Source organism: Tauraco erythrolophus, chromosome 3 (genome assembly GCF_009769465.1).
Source record: "Tauraco erythrolophus isolate bTauEry1 chromosome 3, bTauEry1.pri, whole genome shotgun sequence".
In the NCBI taxonomy this organism is placed as follows: Eukaryota; Metazoa; Chordata; class Aves; order Musophagiformes; family Musophagidae; genus Tauraco; species Tauraco erythrolophus.
Window position 1 is genome coordinate 35666792 of NC_141467.1, and position 19456 is coordinate 35686247.

General features: G+C 37.4%; 1 protein-coding gene across 2 annotated transcripts in view; it reads left to right on the forward strand.

Moving 5' to 3' along the window:
- The window catches only part of GABBR2 (gamma-aminobutyric acid type B receptor subunit 2), a 505163-nt gene that overhangs the window by 361001 nt on the left and 124706 nt on the right, over positions 1-19456 (forward strand). For both annotated transcript variants that reach the window (XM_086609138.1, XM_086609140.1), the window contains exon 14: positions 3709-3831. In XM_086609138.1, coding sequence (XP_086465264.1) covers positions 3709-3831 — 123 coding nt within the window. The remainder of the gene's footprint in view (positions 1-3708; positions 3832-19456) is intronic.

The following is a 19456-nucleotide window of genomic DNA, read 5'->3' on the forward strand; positions in this document are numbered from 1 at the left end:
GTGCATTTCTCCCAAGGCTGATTTACTGTATGCTATAAGGAGGATGAAAAATGGAAAAAATAAGAATCTTCCTCTGAAAGAAGAATGATATATTTGATTGTAAGCAGCCTCAGTTGCTCATGACTTTCTTTTGTCAGACTGAGAAATTGTTGAATTCACAAGATCTGAGTCAAGACTCCTTCAGTGCATCTGGAGTTTCCCAAGGAGTGAATGTACTGAACTCAAGAAGTGCTGGTGGGTGGGAGCGATGGCTGGGGAGAGGGAAAGCTGGGCTTCCTGAGGGTGGAGAGGGATAGACTGGCAAGCCTTTTGGAATTGCTGCTAGTGATATACCAGTAGCATTTTTCAGAGTAAATTCACGTTAGGACAAACCGCCAGTCACTGGCAGAAGGGAAAAATAATTAAATCTCAATGTCTCATTCTAAAATGCTAGCGTTTTGGTGAAGAATTCTGCTTCAGAGCTGCATTACTGCAATAGTTTCACCAAGGACAGAGCAGGATTGTGATGGGTGAGTGAGGCAGCTTCAGGAGCCCTGCTTTCAGCCTGCTCGCCCTGTGCCCAGCATTGGTAGCATCATGTTTTACAGAGCTCATTGCAGTAGCGCAGGTCACTTCCTCGGGTTATCTTATGGCCTTTTCTTTTGCTTGCCTTCCTCCTGGCTGTCTGGCAGAAGTAAGAGATCAGTAATACCTGCTGCCGGTGACGGCTGCTGTTCTGCACCTCTCCCCTTCTGTCCAGAAGAGGACCATTCACAATGTAACGCAGGAAAAAGTGCTCCAAGAGGCATCCAAGGAGGAGCTCCACTGTTTGCTGGAATTCTGCTTTTATTTGTTCTAATAGTCACCCGTCCCAAAAAAAGGTTACGAAACTTACATGTGAACTAAAATATTAATATTGACCTGCAGTAGTGCAAGGTCAGGTACAAATAAAAGTTGCACAATAGCAAGGAAGTGCGGTTAGCAAGGTGATCCTGAATAGGAAGTGTTGATATCTTATTATGTTATAATATTATGTTCTTTTGACCCTGTTAGTGAGTAGATTATCAGTATTAGTGCTTTCAGGAGTATCCTTTCACTTTTTTGCTTCAGGCATTGCTGTACCAGTTTGATTAATATTGCCAGGTGTTGGTAAATCTGCATCTAGTGCAACCCTAGTTTCAATATCAATATAGTCCATACAAATTTAGAATACAGAGGGCTAGTTGTCTCATGTTTTACCTGTCCTGGGTAAAATGTTTGCTCTTTTCATTAGAAAGATAACGCATCACTACTGATGTTTTGGGTGTTTTTTACAAGGAACTTTTATGGTTCAGTAGAGCAGAGGGAAACATTTCTGGCAGATTCTTTTCACATAGCTTCAAGTTTCTCAAATACATATTGTTAGCTCGAGTTAATTGTCTTCAGACTCTCATGACGGGGAGGGGGAAGGGAAGACCACATTTCAGAACACTAACTTCTCTGATCCCAAATTGTATCCAAGGTAAGTGGGATGAATTATCCTTTGAAGGTTTCTGTCCCTGCCCACTAGCAACTGAGAGAGGCTAGACACATAATGGTTAAACAGCCAACTTCAGTAAAATAAACCTCATCAATGAAAAAGAAAGATCAACCAAAATATGTCAATGAAACAAATTACCTAGATACTCAAGAGGGAGGAAAATAAATTTGGCTTGATGTGTCTAAATTTCATCTAAATCCAAATTGTCTTTGGACTTGATTCCCCAAGGTTTTCTCTCCTACATCTCCACTCATGCTAGGAGCAGCACTAGGTATGTTTCACCCAAGTTCTGTTTAGAGGCATTCGAAAAGACATAAAAAATGCATGGGCTTTTTCTACAGAGGATAACCTCAGTGATTAACAGTCCTTTTTCCACTTTGACTGTAACTTGGTAAACGGCTAAAAGGTTAGGCACAGTTATGTTTTCCCAGAGAAGACGAGGGACCATGCTGTGTCTGAGAATCTTTGCTTAATATCTGCTCTCCTTTTAGCTTAACGAGGAAACACATTGCAACAGTCTTCCTTCCCCTGCAGCTCTCACCAAGACACCTTTCCCTTGCAAAGTTGTCCTTGCCAAGCCATCCAGCAGCGAGACATACCACCATGAAAGCTGCACCTTTCCCTTTCACCCTCCCTCTCCAGGCGTGCCTGTGCTGTCTCTGATGAGATGGACATGCTGCTTTATTACTGCTGCAAACATGTGGAAAGCATCATTTTCTGGTCCTTCATGATGATGGGAGCTACACTGATTTAAATAACTGGTCTCAGGAAATGAAAATAATGCATCAAGTCCTTTACGTCATTGTGATTGCTAGCCTTAGTTCTATACTTAGTTTACTCCAAATGGTTTATAAAATAAACTATCAGATTAAAGAAGAGCAGTGCACAATATTGCAGAAACATCCTTCAAAATGAGGAATATATCTCACTAAATAATATGAAAAAGAAACTCTAAAGTTCCTCTTATGTTATTTCAAATTGTATTAATTTTTATAATTTCCTTAAGCTTGATAGGAATTCAATGCCAACACAATTTATTCTAGGCAGGAATACCAGCCTTGCCTGTATTAAGATTAGCTGATGCTTCTGGCTTCATAATGCATTTTCGAAATCCTAACAAGTTTATCAAATTGAACCGAAATAATCACAACTTTATTAAGCTGCTCAGGCTTAATACTTTTGAATATTTCATTTAGATTAAACCAACTGTTTTAGAGAACCAAAACTAGTGAAAAATATGTGGGTTTGTCCATGTTAAAACAATTTGGCAATATATTTTGAATACTGGATGAATGTTCATTAGTAATAGAAGTATATATTAATTTAAAAGACATGAACATAGGCACAAGAGGACTGGCATAAAGTTAATTGGAGCCTGATATTTGAACATGCTTACACTTTTGCTACTGAAATAATGTATTTGCAGTGTATTTTTTCTGTGTTGCTATGTGTATAACAGTAGACATAATGTAGAGATTGTATGCAACTATACGAGACTGTTAATACATGGCTTGGATTATTCTTTTTATTAGCAAATCTAGTTTTCTTTTTTGAATCTAAAATGCATGCAAAAATTAAAATGTATTTTAAGTTGCATCTACATAAAAGTCTTTAACTTTTGTAATATAGAAAAAATACATCATCCTTTTCTGCTCCCTGGCTAACAGAGACAAATTCTAAACACACACACACACACACACACACTCAGCCCCCCAAAAATGTACTTATCTGTTAATACTTTGCAAGTGTGTTTTCCACATCCAAGAAGGTTTCAGAAAAGTGAACACTCTAAATCTTAGTGAAAACAAAATTTCTTCTTAACTCCTGCTGCTCTGCGAGATGTAATGAACGTTTTTCCACATTTGCATACAAAAACACAATAGTGGCTTTCTAGAACATATTTTTTTCATTTTCCAGAAGTTAACATTAAACCTGGACTTCCATAATTAATAATCCTCACAGTTTCTTTTTGGAAGTCAGAACGCACTTTAGATTCTTCTAATAAACATGAAACAAACTAAAATAGTTTTGTGTCTTCTTGCTTTCATCTTTTGATATTTCTGAAACTTTTCTTTGTTCATTGTTAAAAAAACCTTTTTATTAGCAACCTGTGTTTTTCTCCTGGTATGGGAATAAAGCTTTACAGGGATCTATCTATGGCTCATGAGAATCTCCTCCATTTTTTTTAATTTTTTTTTCTGTCTCTCCAGATCATTAAAGACCAGAAGCTACTGGTGATAGTTGGAGGGATGCTACTGATTGATCTTTGCATCTTGATTTGCTGGCAGGTTGTGGATCCTTTGAGAAGGACAGTGGAAAAGTATAACATGGAGGTATGTCCTCAAGCCCAATACTTGTGGTTGCGTATCAGTATCTACAGCTTTCTGTAAGACCAAACTAAAAATGCACTAGGTTACATGAAGACAGATCAAGCTGTGTATTTGGGGGGAAGAAGAGTTCTGTTTTTTAAAAGCAGATAGAAATTAAATAACTGCAACCAAAAGAAATTGTACCTGAAGCTGAAGGTGCCACATTTCTGTCACTTGTGAGAGACTTTAGAGGAATGTTGTAAACACAGGAGGGTCCTTTGCGAAGACTCTCCATCAGAGTCTGTTGCAATAAATAATAGATTATCAGAACCCATTAGCAGATTTCAGTAAGAGCTTATTCAAGATAAATGCAGGAGAGGTCACTGCTTAGACTGCATTCTTTGTGGAGATGTTCAGGAATTATGTTACCTACTGCTATATTTATTTTTGGTAATAGAGTGTGCATACACACATACTGATTGTTCCTACTTTAATGTCATTCCTAGAAAGGTCATGCTACACATTTTGGTGGGGAGGAGGTAACAGCATAATGTCCCTTGCACAAATTTTCCAGGGTTCTGGTAGGTTTCTAGAAGGAGAGCTTTCTGGACAAACTGACAGCAAGAAACATGGCAGCAGCAATGCAGAAGTAAGAAAAAAAAACCAACTATCTGTATGCAGATTAGCAGCATTTGAGAGTTTATTACCTGCAACATAGAAACTGGTGATATCTGAAAACTAGATTATATGAGGACAATCTAAAAGTGTTATTCTGTTCTCCGATACTTGACAGTCAGTAAGAAAAATAATTGCAGTTTCCTCTTCTGATGTTAATGTTTGCAAGAAAAGATATGGTATATTGATTTTACTTTGTTCTTACTTCGCATTGTAGCTCTTGAATTTTATTAGGAGAAAATGTTACTGTTTATTTGAATATAATTTGTAGAAGGTAACTTAGAACTTCCCTCCTAAACTGCAAGGGATGCCTTTCAAGAAATCATTTCAGAGTCTGAAAAGATACCTCTCAGTCGTTCAGAGTTTGAACATTTTTTTGAAGAGACTCCCTAGTTATTACAGTTGTCAGTAAAAAATGGAAAATGTAACTGAAATTTGTCTCGTGGAGACACTTCTGCTCTACGTTTGTAGAGCATGAAACAATAGCAGCTTGTCAATAGCCTTGTTTACTTCATTTCGTTGCAACTGCGTTGCAACTGATATTTCAATTATCAGTGTTGCTAACTGTTTTACTACTCGTAGAAAACCAAACATAATATGATGAGGAGTCACAAAACCTCATTGAAATAATGGTCATTTCAGTGCTATGGGTGAATGAGTTAGGACTTTTTTCCCTGATCAGAGAGAAGCCATAACTAAAGATCCTGATATCTTGTCTTAGCAGAATCACTCAAGTGAAATTTCTGTAGACAGCAGCAGTAACTGCGAAGTTATCAAACCAAAAATACCAGATATTTGAAAAATAATGTTTTTTGCAGTTTTAAATGATTGCAGTTTCCATCTGAATTTATCAGTGTGTATTCTTTGGTTGTGTAATGCATACCAGTAAAAACTTAGTGTGTTTGTTCCAGTTTCAGTGCTAACTAGACCACAGTGCTGCACACAGGTTGCGTGAACTTTGTATCAGAATTGGAATTCTCTGGAACTATGTAAGCCTGTGCAAACTCACTGAATGCACACATGAGAATGTGGAATATTGTGAACACTGAGCATGCAATTGAATTAAACTTGCTGTTAGAGCTCTTCGCTATTACTGTAAGTTGTGTAGAATGTTTTTTTAAGCTAATGGATTTTGGGAGTGGAGGAAATGAAAGTATTATGTGAGAAAATTTGATTATTAAAATACTGTACATATATTTTTACCTTCTATAAGCAGTGAGGTGAACTGCAATTTGCTTTCCTGAAGCAGATCTCTTCAGGTCTCTCAGAAACTCCTTTGTAAAAGCAAGTGACAATTGTATTTGCTTTTTTAAAAAATTATTTTAGTTTTCTTTTCTTAATTTCAGATTTTTTTAAATGCATTCTGCAATGGTGAATTATTTAGTTGAGCTTGCCTGAGCAGGCATTATATTTAGTGTGTTTGACAACTGTTTATCACATAGTAAACACTACTGGAGGCAAGTTTCTGTTTTATTTCAGGAATATTGGGTCAAGTGTATTCCTTGTCCCACTTGCTTCTATGAAATAATTTTTAAAATTATTTCATGATTTCATTTTAAAGGGATATTTTTTCTCCGTTAAAGTTGATCCAAGTGATAGAGACTAAAGTAAATGTAGGCTCCAAAGTTATGAATGCAATCAGTCATTCTAGCTAATGAGCAATTTGAGTGCTGTTTCAACTATGAATACTATGAGCTTCCTATGTGAAAGTTCTGCATTTGGCCACTATCAAGTGGTCCTCTGTTAACTGTGTCTTCATAAACATGTCAATCAAAGTTGCCAAGATGAGGAGCCTAAAAACTGACAGTGCCCTTCACTTTTTGGCATTATTCACAAAATAGTTCATTTGAATACTTAAACCAGCAAATTATCAAGCACTTTTTGAAAAAACAAACTCCTTTTCTGCAGTCATTTGTAAAGTCAAGCTATCCGTGCCTTAAAAGCTGTGGATGGGCAGTGTACATCTAAAAATACAAAGGGAAGTGAAGGCACTTGTGGTGACTCTCTGCCCCTGACAGAAGGAACAAATCAGATGGGATGTTGGGTCTCAGTTTTCAGGCTGCTCTCTGGCATCCTGACCCTAGATGTCAGATTTCCTTATGAAAAACACATCTAGGGCTGCTGTAAGACATCATGGTAAAAATTTTAATGACTAAGCCCTAAAACATCCAGATCCTTCAACTGTCAGTAGAGTAGTTGTTTGGTATGTGATATACAAACAACAAAATCATTGGATAAAAGCAAATAGGTTACAGATAAAGACAGGGACCACTTTAAAATTTCCATGGCTGTACGCTGATCTCTGACAGAACAACTGTAAGGTTCCTCCTACGTACGCTTCATACAGAGTACTTCAAACTTGATTCTCATGTAACGCAAATGCATTTTCTGACACAAAATGCTTCTCAGTTTCAAGCAGCAGAGAAAAAAATGGGAATTAATCCATAATGCTTCCTCTATTCATCTGTTTTGCTTGTTGCATCGACTGTAATATTTCTCCTTTTACTAATGTTTCAGACCAGTGAAGAGATCAACCACGTTTTTTCTTACTAGCTTCTTTCTAGGCTGAACTAGGAATTTGCTTTTTTCATTGTAATTCACTTTTTTTTGTCATAATCAAAATGCTCTGCAGATATGATCTGATCTTAACTAGATTCCTGCCAGACTAAGTTTCTCCTGGTTGTGTGAACTGGAGTGTATCCTCCCTTGCCATCCCGCTGGCTGAGTTCTTGGGCTCGACAGGCCATGAGGAATTACAGTGCTTCTGTGTATGTGGCTATGGAATAGCTTTGCTGCAGTGGCAAGGCTCTACCACCCTTTTCCAACCATCTGAATTTTGTCCTGGTTACTTAAGAAGGCAATATTTACTAGGAAGGGTGCCCTGTGTGATTTTTTTTACTGCCTAACAAACTTTCTTTGCCAGTGTCAGTCAAGCCTGACAGAGCAGATACAGCTCTTAAAAGACATAGCATTGCTACAGATTTGATGGAAACAGACAGCTGTGTGGAGGAGAGGTTCTGGTAGTTCCCCTTTCCTTGAGAAGAGGGTCACAGAGAGAGTTTACCCCTCTGTCTAAAGACAAATATTATAAACGACCTGCTAAAAGGGAGCTTCACACTTAATTAGACACAAAGAATCCAGCCACAAGACAAAAATACCTAGGAAAGCGGCTTGTTCCAATTCCAGTTGCACATTGATACACCTGCGTTTGAATGAAACCACAGTCTGAAATAGCAAAATCCTTTTACAAAGTGGAATCTGTTCTCCATGTGCAATAGCTGTATCATAATTCAATTATGTACCTGCTACAGTTCAGTAAGTCTGTGTATAGACATACATTCAGACTCACCTTTTCCTTGTAATACAGTGATGTAGTAATTCTTTTAGCTTGAAATCCTCTGACTGGCTTGTCTTCTCCCAACACAAGTATCTGTGACACAGATTGAATCACTAAGGCCTTGGAAAGTAACCAATAATAATGTTTAATAAATAAGAACTTGTACACTGGGGAAAATTAGCTAGATTTTATAGTTCCTAAGGTGTGTTCAACTCAGGAAAAGTAATACTTTGCATACTGGATGCCAATATTTCTTGTAGAATTTTATCGTAGAATTTTATCATAGGATTTTAAAACCTGTTTATCCAGGGCAGCAACCTTTACATTCCTTGGTCTCTTAGTACCAGTTAAGTAGTTATCTCTGCAATGTTTCCTCTTATGCAACCATATGATAACATTATCAATATTTAAAAATAGGTTTCATTTTGGTATTTGGAATACCAGAATTTAAGGTTTCACATTGAATTGTTCTGCGATGGTAATAAACATTAAATGAAAAAGAAAAACCCAACCTAGAACAAAATACCATTTTTGAAGATACAGAAAAGAAAACCAGGTCAGTGAGACAACAGCTTATTTGGGCTTCTAGCACTTATATAGAAATAAAATGTGGAAACTAAGAATGCCCAACTTTAATAAGTTTAATAATATCAATATGCAGGAAAGATTGAGTAAGCCATGCCAGTAGCATAGTAGTGCAGTCTGTTAAAGAAAACTTGGAGCAAAATCATATTAACAAATTAGTCATTTCAGTGAGTGAGGCAGAATTCCTATGCAGTCTAAGCGTATAACTGTGCTATCGGACACATATTACTAGCCAACAAGCCAGAAGGTCAGCTTTGACTGGTATGTTGAGGGAGTCATAAGTGTCCATCTGTGTAAGGTGGACAAACGTGCTGCTCAGACTAACTCATTTAGGAGCAGTGACTTCTTTGTAATTCAACAGATTAGAGAATCCACAAACAGAGGATTAATACTTGGTTTCATTCTGAATAGCATACAGAATCTGTTCCAAAGTGTTGATATCTGAAGAACTTTTCTGTAGCTGCAAATATATCATTCTTATCTTCGATAGCTTTGAAGAAACAACAACCAAAAAAGAACAGTAGAGTGCTGCTCAACCTCAGAAAGGGCAACAGCATAAAACTGGGGAAGCCTCTTAAAGAGACACTAAAGAGGACACCATAGAAAGTTAAATCTTGCAGGTGGCCTAGAGAATGTTAAGAATATCATACTGGAGACACAGAGTAAACGCATGCCACAGATCAAGTAAGACTTGAAAAAGAAGAGACTCAGCATGATGAAACAGCAGGGAGACATCCTTCAAAAAGCCAAAGTTGTATCCAAATGAGGAAAATAGAAAGTATCATAAAGTCTGGTAAGTTAAATGTGGAACACAATAAAGCAGTTTAAAAAAAGGAAAAAAAAAAAAAAAGAATAATAAATCTTTCTCTAAATATTGTTAGCAGGAAGTTTGCCAGGGAATCTTTGGGGACAATATTTGATCAGAATATAAGAGCATTACTTGCAGAAAACAAGGCCGTGTGGAATGATTAAATGATTGCTTTGCTGCCTTGTTCAGCAAAATTCTTTGTGGAAGTGCTTGTGGAGATTTGCTATGCTAGAACCCTTCTGATGAACTCACTGAGGAGCGACTGGAGTTGCTGGCAGGGATAGAGAAACTGATCAGAAATAAATCACTGGGAACAGATTATATTCTCCCAGGCTTTCTAAAGCAATTCAAAGGCATAATAGTCAAACTACTGACAGCAGCGTGTAATCATTAGTTCAGAACTGCTTTGGTATCCGAGTGAAAAGTTGCAAATTTCTTGCCATGCTTTCAAGACGGAGTGGAAACTTCAAACTTGTAAGTTAATGTCTGTAGCAGACCAACTTATAAAAATTATAATCAGGACTGGATTAGAAATAAATATGCTATATTGAGGAAGAGTTGACATGGCACTTGTGAAGGAGCAAATCATTCAAGAACTCAGTGAGTCCTTTGAAGACCCCAGCAGGCATGTGAACAGAAGCTGACACAGCCTGCTAGGTCTCCAAAAAGGACTCATCAATTTCTTTCATCAAAGGTTCTCATGGAAATTAAATAGCCATGGAACAAGAGAGACGCCCTCAAATGGATATAAAATTCTTTAGAACAAGGAAGCAGAATTAAGGAATAAATAAAAGTTCATTTTTCAGGAAGGAGGGATGTATCCTGTAGAGTCCTTCAGGACAAGTCCCAGTCTCTGTGCTGGAACCTATGTTGTTCAGTGGAAGAGGAAGTGAATTATGAGATGACAAAATTTTAGTGGTTATAATAAGTTATCCCAGAAAATAAAAACGAGGGCTGATTGTGAAGAATTCTGGAGGAACATTGCGAACCTCAACATAAAGTGAAATAATCTCCTGATTACAGCTGCAGCAGCAAACCTAAAGATTTTTATCTCATTTGCTATGCAAAGTCTTAGTGATATAGAGGAAGACGAGATTTTAAATTTTGATTTTAAGTCCAGCTGGAGGAAACCCATAAAGAGAGCAGGTAAATTCAGTACATCTTACATCTCTTTGCATAAGCCTGACTTAAAACAATTACAACTGCCCAAGTTTTTCATTCAAATAACTAACTCAGAACGAAATCACAATGTTAGCTGACTTGACACAACTCTGAGCAATCAGAGATGTTGAGTATGTTCTTGGTAGATGGATGCCAGTGCAACAAGACTGGAGGAATTAATGTTCCTGGGAATCTCATTGTCTTTCTGTGAGACTGCTCCTAGTTCAGTGCCTGAAGAAATTAATATTCCAGACATATTGTTTGAATTGAACTGCACAGATGTAGCTTGAGTATCATTTTCATGTAAAATTTTGCTTAAGTCCTAGATTAGTTGCCTGCAAGCTTTTCCAGAGTTCTTTCATATTCTTTTAAACTTTTTTTTCATTCTTTATGATTTTTTTTCCTTAATATTCATCTTCAGTCATGACACTGCTTCTGTAAGAACTAGAAAATACTCTGGCCCAAAATTATGTGCAGAGGAAGGAGTGCATGCATTTGTATACACATGATAAAAATGTGGGAGTAACATAAGTCTGGAATTGGTAAAGGTGTCTGATTCAAATTCACATGCTCAAGTAGATTTATGCAGATTCTTCGCCATTTTGAAACAATCAGACCGTGTTCTTTTCTCTTTCTGCATATGTATAAATGCATAGACAGATGTGTTTAGGGGATGTTGTTTACATTGTGCTGTTGGCTATTATTCAGTCAGCTAACAGCTGGATTAGAGAGAACTTTATTGAACGTACATTATGAAATGAGGAATATAATTGGCTGAAGTAGTTTCTGGAGGTGTTCAGCCTAATGCAGGTCAGAGCCTGTTAGTCAATTTGTTCTCTAAATATCATTACGCCCATCTGTTTCACCTACCATTTTTAAAATAAATTTAATTTCTTTCCTTCCAATTTGAAATATTACAGACTGTTGGAGCCAAACGTCTCCTGAAATCTCTAGCCTGCTTTCAAACCCCACCATTGTAGCTCCCAGCAGGCGGCCCACCAGCAGTAGCTGAAACTGAGGACTCTTACTTGCATCTGCTGGGGCCCACTGGTGGCTGGCAGCCGTTCCAGAGAGGAGGAAAATGAATGGCCATTAGACTCACCTGAAAACCTTCTGCTGGCCCAGAGGATCTAGAGCAGGTCTAAAGAAAGGTAAATATTAAAGAGCAAAAGCTGGTTTACTTCTCTTTCTCATTTGACATCAGTTTCCAAGGAAACGGAACAAAACGTGAGAACTGGGAGCCAGCAGCTGAGATTGACTCAGCTGGTGGCTAGTCCTGCTTATGTTCCCATGGAAACACGTATCAAATTGGCAAAAATAAAGAAATAGGGTAGGGTCAGTTCCAAAATGGCAGGACAAATGGCTGCTGCTTCACCTACTTAATAAGATGAGGCTTGTTGGTATTTATTCCTCTTCAGCAGGCAATTCCAATTTTAGTTCTGGCTCCATTATTCACTTCCCAGTAAACACTACTTCCCAACCGCAGGAACGTAGGCACCACTATCGTCAACAAGACTTGTAATTCGTCTTGTTTAGTGGATTGTTTGCAACAATGACTGGCAGAAATACTTCCAGAGGTGGATGCTAGAAATGTGTAGTGCACATCTGAGAGTTCATCCGTCATGCTTAAATTTTCAGCCATGGTTCATAATGAGTAGTGACTTCAAATGTACAGTTGTGTATATCTCATAACTGGTTTATACACCCGCTATTTGAATACTTTTGTTATTCCCATAAATGTCAATTGGTTTTCACTCTTGCTAACTTTTCACAGTTTGGTGTAATTGCTAATTAGGCAGTGTGTGAAGAACTTCCTTTTTCAGTTTTGGAAATGTTACTTTTCAGTTCCTTTGAACATACATTGTTTTTCTTTAGGGGAAAAAAGAACGGAGTCTTCTACATCTACTTTTGCAGTACCATTCGTAACTACACATCTGTGTGTTTGCGATACAACCTTATTTTCCTCTTCTCTCTTTGGTAGACAGTCCTGATCTTACTGCACTCTTTTTAGAGATTCTAAAGCATCCTTTTTAGTTAGAATGACTAATATTGCGTATTTTCAAAGATCTGTGTAATGGTTTTATCTATTATTTGTCCTTTCCCTTATGTTTAGTGTATTCTTTTCATCTATTGTACACCATTAAAAAAAATTTTGGACTTTACTGTCAAAGTGATTTCCAGATCACTCTTATGCACTAATTAAGACCCCAAGAAAATGTGTAAGTCATTCCACTGGTTTTAGGTGAAAATGGCTTTACAGTTATTGAAATCAGATTCCATTTGTCATCATATGGCTTGCTCATCTTAGTTACTCTCCTCAGAAATCTTTAGACTCTATTAATGTCAACATTTTTGTCTGCATATTTTCCTGCTTGAGCTGTTGAGCAAGACTGATTTTAGTATGGAATTATGGTTCTTAGACTGGAAGTATTACTCCGGAATATATAAGCATGATACTTGCTTTTTTCAAATGTATAATTATTGTTGCTAGTGCTGCTGTTATGTAGTCACACTTCTGTCATGTCGCTGCTGCTTTGCGAACACTTTACTGTGGCTCCTCTGCTTCTACAGGATGCAGCTACCAGAGGTACCCAACAGGACCCATCCTTTCCACTGCATTTGGCAATTCAGACTATTGTTCTCCCTTTGTGATTTCAAGGTATAATCCCTAGTCCTAAAACAAATAGACTATTGGAGGAAAGGAAATCAGATGGCATATACCTAACACCAGTAAAGTTGTTATGTACACATGGATATACTGCTTTTGGTAAAAAACACTACTGAGATTGCAGTGTATAGTCTGAGACTAGCAGTAAATGATTCACAACCTGATCACCATTAAAAGCAACAGACATATCTATCAGTGACACCTAGCTGGTTCATGCAGAAGGCACTGTGACAGTTTTGTTCATTCACTGAGGAGACTCAGTATATGTTAGACCCAGTGGCACTTCTTCACTTTAAACTTCAAATACATCGGATACACTTGTTCAGATTTATTCCTCTGAAAGTTGAAGCCAGAGCCAAAGTTAACATTGATTTATGCTCCCTTATAAGGCTGCAGCCAGCTACAGAGTTGGTATAGGACAACACTGATGCTTCTTGGCAGTTAGTTCCTGACTGCCAAATAGCAATATACCTGGCTTTGGGGTATTTCAGCGTTTATTCAGCAGTGCCACACTTGCAAGGGCTTAGAAGCTCGTCTCCTCACATGCTTTCCTTGTTCTTTCAGAGATAAATCTTTGAGGGATCTCTGGACACATTTTTACTTGAACTGCATATTAAGTGTCAAGATTTAGAGACATTATACTCCAGACAGGAACACTTCTTACTCTTTTGTCAGCGATTTGATTCGTTCTTAATATCAGAAGCAAGAAAGACAAGAAAACTCTCCCTCCATCAAACGCCAAAACCTGATTAAGAAAAACTTTCAGAAAACAGACTCCAGGTACTGATTTATCTTTCTCGTTCCATTCTATCCTGGGCATTCAACGTTCAGCACTTTCTAGCCCTGTAACATCTCTCTGTTGTTTTCTGGAAGCAAACGTCACTGTATAGAGAAAGACAGATTTTAATGCTTATGTCAGGAAACAGATGCAGATTAAATGAAGCATAATGAATTACTGCAAGAATATGCTGAGGCTGCAATAGAGACCAATAAAATCCTTCTACCAAAGTTCTCTGAAGATAGTGAATTCTGCTTTAAATAGCTGGTTAGGATAACAAATTGTCTAATGTAATTAATGCTTCTTCAGGGGAAGAATATCACATTGTTCCTTCAAGTGTTTACTAGACTGATATTAAAAAAACACACCCTTGGTATCCTGGTACTCCTTTAAAACCATACCTTTAGTCGTGAGCAATCTTATGGAGAAGGCGAGCCTCAGCTTATATTGTCAAGTGATTATAGTCAGTATCGTTCACCTGGAATGTCCTGAGTTCTGGCCAAGACATTGTACTGTAATGCATTAATGTCAGTGATGGATTAGTCTTGTTGCCAACAGGGCGAAGCAAGAACATCTAGTCACCTGCCACAAGATCTTTATGCAGTGCTTGACCATGAAGTAATGCGCTCTCATCTGAAAGACACACCTTGGCTTTGCACTAAAACTACTTCAGTTATGTTCAAACTTAATAGCTACTCGTGTACTTTTATTTAGAAGCGATGTGCCACATGGAGCACTTCTGTTTGTAGCATACAAGGGGAGACACTCGGTGAACTGACTAAACAGCATGGGCTCATACACAGGCAATAAGCTGACAGCAGAGTGCTGGAAACTTAATCTGTAAAAGAGACCTTACGCTGGTGGAGAGAGGGCCTGGAGAAGAACTTCCATGCACAATACCATCCTCTTTATGTCTATGTACTACAGGTCATTTCACTTCTGTATTTAGTTCTGGTGGAGTCCTCGCGGTTGCAAGGAATTCTTACAGAGCAGCAACCTTAAGTAACACTGTACCATATTTGTACCCAAACCTTGAAGACTCTGTCCTACTGTGACGAAGCAATGCAGTCTTAGTTGTTTATACCTTATCAACTGCAAAACACCAAGACAATCTATTCAGACATGAAAATATAGATATTTTGAAAACGGTTTAAAAAATCTGCTAGTACCAGCACAGGAAATTTACTGCAAGTGCCTTAGGCCATTCCCTGCTTGGATTTCCCATTCAGTAGTAAATCAAGACCTTTGGATGCCTATATTTTATTTATGTAAAGACTGCTTTGCTTTAGAGGTTAAAGTTGTTTCTTCTCTCATAAGCATGCTCTAAAAATTCAAATGTATATTTAATATGTAAGTGAGAAAAAGCTTTTTTGGGATCTGCCAAACACTAGAATGAACTTTTCTACAAAAATTGCAGATTATCACAAATCTACTCACGCCTACAGAGGCAAGGATTGTTTCTGAATTAGCTCTCTCCAACATCAATATCCAGCAGAATGTGTTTATGCATATATATTTTTATTTTAAAAAGTCCTGCTGTATATTCTCCTCTCCCTGGAGAAAAGAGAAGAAACACATAATAGTTGTTAAACACATTGTTAATGAGACCAATATGCATTAGCAATGCTTCAGTGACATATATATTCCTAAAAAGCTATAAAACGAGGGGCTTTTTGCTTTATAATGGCCTGACTCACCCTAAAGTCTATTTTCCAAACTGTCTTTGTTCTTATACCTCCAGAGGCTGCATCTGTACTCTGGGAAGTGCATGCCTGCCTTCCATGCTTCTCCACTCTCCTGCAATGCTTTCTCCTGCCTGTGTCCATGAACTCTCATGCTTACCAAATCATACCTCACGCTCACTACCGTTATCTGCAGGTCATTGATAAAACAGACTAATTGAAAGGACAGCAAACTTGTGGCTTAGGTCAGCACAGTTTTAGATCAGTACCTACATGGGAGCAGCTGTTAAAGACTGGCAGCAACCTGACTGCAGGTGGCCATGGATTAGGTACCACCAGACTGGTGTTGACATACTTGCAGACAGTCAATTCAAGGCTTCCCAGTAAGACCTGATTTAATGGTTTGTTGCAAGAATCTAACATAAATGTTTATTAACTTGATTATGCGGAAGTGGCAGAGCGAGTTCCTAGTGGATGAGGGTGGACTGGAGCCTAAGATGAAGGTCTTACAGGATTTGGGACGGTGATGGTGGCCAAAGGTAACTGAGAAGAGTCAGAGCTTTGGAGGAGACAGGGAGAGCTGGGCTTGCTGCTGTCACTGATTGTGTGCTAGAAAGATGTGGAAACAATGTCTCATAAAGGAAGAGACCCACTCCTCACAGCTGTAGCTGCCTAGCAGCCCTCCTTGTCATTTTTTTTTTTTTTTGGTGATAGTCTATGCAGCATGCATTGTCTTTGTATAGGCTCAGTAGGCAGCAAGGGTACTGCACCTCACAGGAGTTCTGTGCCCTGTAGCAACTGCCTACCTGTCCTACACCACTGCTTACGAAGTCCATGTCTAAGTCCATCCGTGTGCGAAGACAGTCATCTTGCAGCTTGCATAAATATTATAATGTATTCCTAGACATCGTTCTCATACCATGTCCCTTACAGCCTTTCAAATGTAGGGGTGGCACTTACTGCCCTTCACTCCTCTGATTTAAAAGCAATTTGCATAAAAAGACTACACGTTTTTGTCAGTTTTATCAAACTACATTTTTTGTTAGCTTATTTTTGACAATAACAGTAGTATTATCTCTGAGCATACATTGTATAATGAATACTTAATGTATCATTTCATTTAAGATCTTCTGAATCTTGGTGGAGTAGTTAATTTCTGTTGCCTGAAAAGAAAGATCTGATATAGAAATTTTGTCAACAGTCTCTTCATCAGAAAGTGCTGAGACATCATTCTTTTGTTATCGTTGCTTCTTGCCTTAACCTCAACAATCTCATGAATCCAATGTTTTGATTTTCAGGTACATTTAAAGAAACTCGGTGTTGTCTTTTAGGAACATGCTCTTGAAAACCTGTATTAACCATCCTAGCTTTTCTCATATCGTTTCTTCTCTAATACATATCTTTTTTGTATCAACTTCATTATAATGATTATATTATAAGGGACTCCCCATTATCTCAAATAGCGTTTTGGATTTAAGTGCCTTGGTGTACTGATTTCTTTAGTATTGCTGTTTTATTCAACAATTTTCATTCATTCTGAGACATTTTTATTGCTTTCTCATAGAGCATCTGTGACCCAAGTAGGAATTTTAGAGATCAGAGAATCTTTCTAAGCAGTTGATAGTTTCTTCATTACTATTACTATATCAGGTTAGGGTTTACAAGGCTAGAATCTTCAATTTATAGAAATACCCTGCTTACATTTTGAAATAATTATGCCTACTTTCTTCATTAGCAACTAAAATATTGTGTAATTCTTAGTAGTGTAGAAGAATCTCTTCTGATGTGTGCTACAGAATTAGATACTCCAAAAGGCACATATTTGTGAAAAAATGCTTCTCTAAATATTTAATTTCAGTATGTTGCATATAAATGTACATACACATGTATGAATGAGTGTGTGTGTTAATATGTACATAAATACATTTATATTTAATATCTTGACTGTTGATGTTTCAGTTCCAGTATCTGGTCAGGGGCCACATGTCCAATTAAAGTCCTTCTTTTTCCCTTTTTACTTTTTCTAAAAGTTGATGTATATGTATTTTTCCAAGTGGCACAGAGCAGGGAGTCTCTCTTGCTTTCTGGCACTCTTGAATGTGTGAGGCCCTAGCGCATATGAATTTCAAGAATCTCTTATGGAATGGTATAGGACCCAAACCTAATTGAAACAACCCATGGTTCTGACTGTGGTAGACGACAAGCTGGCCATCACCCATTATATATTTCTCTGTGCTGGTTACTTCTCTGCAGAAAAGGAATTTTGATCTAATAGTTTTGATTAGTCCCCTCTCATTTTGTGTGACTGTCACAAATAAAAGTGAAACCGAACACCTACATCATAAATTTATACAGCTAATGATAGACAGTAATTTACTATTGAATTTTCTATTTGCAATAATACCATTGAGCTAGCATGTAACTTTGTGCAGCAGATGAAAGCAAAATGAAAATTTCTTGCTGCCAACGTGGAGGTGTTCTTCAGCTTTGTTTTACAGGTTGAAGGCACATATCTTTAATATTTTCATTGGGATCTAATCTTACAATAATGCTGTGAGCAAGGTTCTAAAGCAAAGGTTTTTTTCATATTCTTCATTTGCATATACTAATATAGGAGAAAGAACAGCCATTTAAAGCACTGTGGAGACACATTCAGGATAGAAATGTATGTGTGATGGCAGATCATCAGACGACATTGTAAGAAATGACGTACAAAGGAATTAGGCTGGAGCAAGATGAAAATATCACTGTGGGGGCAGAAGTGTGGTAATTTGTATATTTTTCCTATTATGCTAATGTTTGGGGTTTTTTAAAATAAATTCATAACATTTTAATTAATCTGAAATGAGAGTCATATCAGAAATGACCAAAGTAATTATTTAAGCTCTTAAAATAATGAACTTTGACAAGTCATTTCCAGAAATCACTGTGGCACTGATTTCCTAAATTGAAATCCCAAGCAAGATTTCTGGTTTTGGTGAAGATTAAATGATAGGTGGAAGTGAACGTAAAGAAATGCCAGGTGATAGTGAGATCTTGGTACAATAGTGCATAGCTTTAAGAAAATGTCATGTTGATGCTCAGTAGGAGTCAAAAGGCAAAACGAGTGTAAGGAATTATAAGAAAAGAAGCAGGGAACAAAATATAAAGCACTATTATGCCAATATATAAATCCAGAGTGGAACTATTTTGACAACTATTCAAACTGTCAGTGCTGACACATGAGAAAAATAGTTAGAAATTGATCATGAGTAAACAAAAGTTGGAAGTAAAAAGATTTCTAAAGTGTTTCTAAGGCACTAGATTAGCTGAAGATCTAGAATTGCCTTCTTTTAGCGGGGTAATGATTTAACACTTGAAATTCGGAGTTTAATAAGTATATGAAGGAGATTATATGAAGTGAAGACTGGACCCATGTTTCTGTGTTTATAAACTAGTCGCCAGATTTTCAAAAAGACCTTCTGAAAACTGCTTTCATTCCTGTTATTTTCCAGTTAAAGGCTGGCTAGCTTCATCTGGATTTTGTGATTTATTTTTTTTTCAGCCACAAATGGCTAACACAGGAGAGAGAATACCACAGCTATCACTGCATCTCCTTTAAAATGGTTCATTTGCCTCAGGCTTTAGGATTTAGCTGTAATGAAGATGAAAGATTGATGGCTGACTGCTGACCTACTTTGAGGAAATGAAAAAGCAGGTGGCATGCTGCTGACTAGGGAAGTAAAAGGCTGTACTAAATGCAGAGAAATAAAAGCATGGCTAAATAAAGTCTCTTTTAGATCACAGCTACTTTTCAGTAGCCCAACATCAAATAATACACATCTGGGAACCTCAAAACCTCTTTTGTATATATATGTATGTGTAAATATATTTAACCTATGTGAAATAGCTATTTTCATTTTACATAGGAAGGCTCTTTGAATCTATCAAACTGTCACAGCATATTGTAGAAACT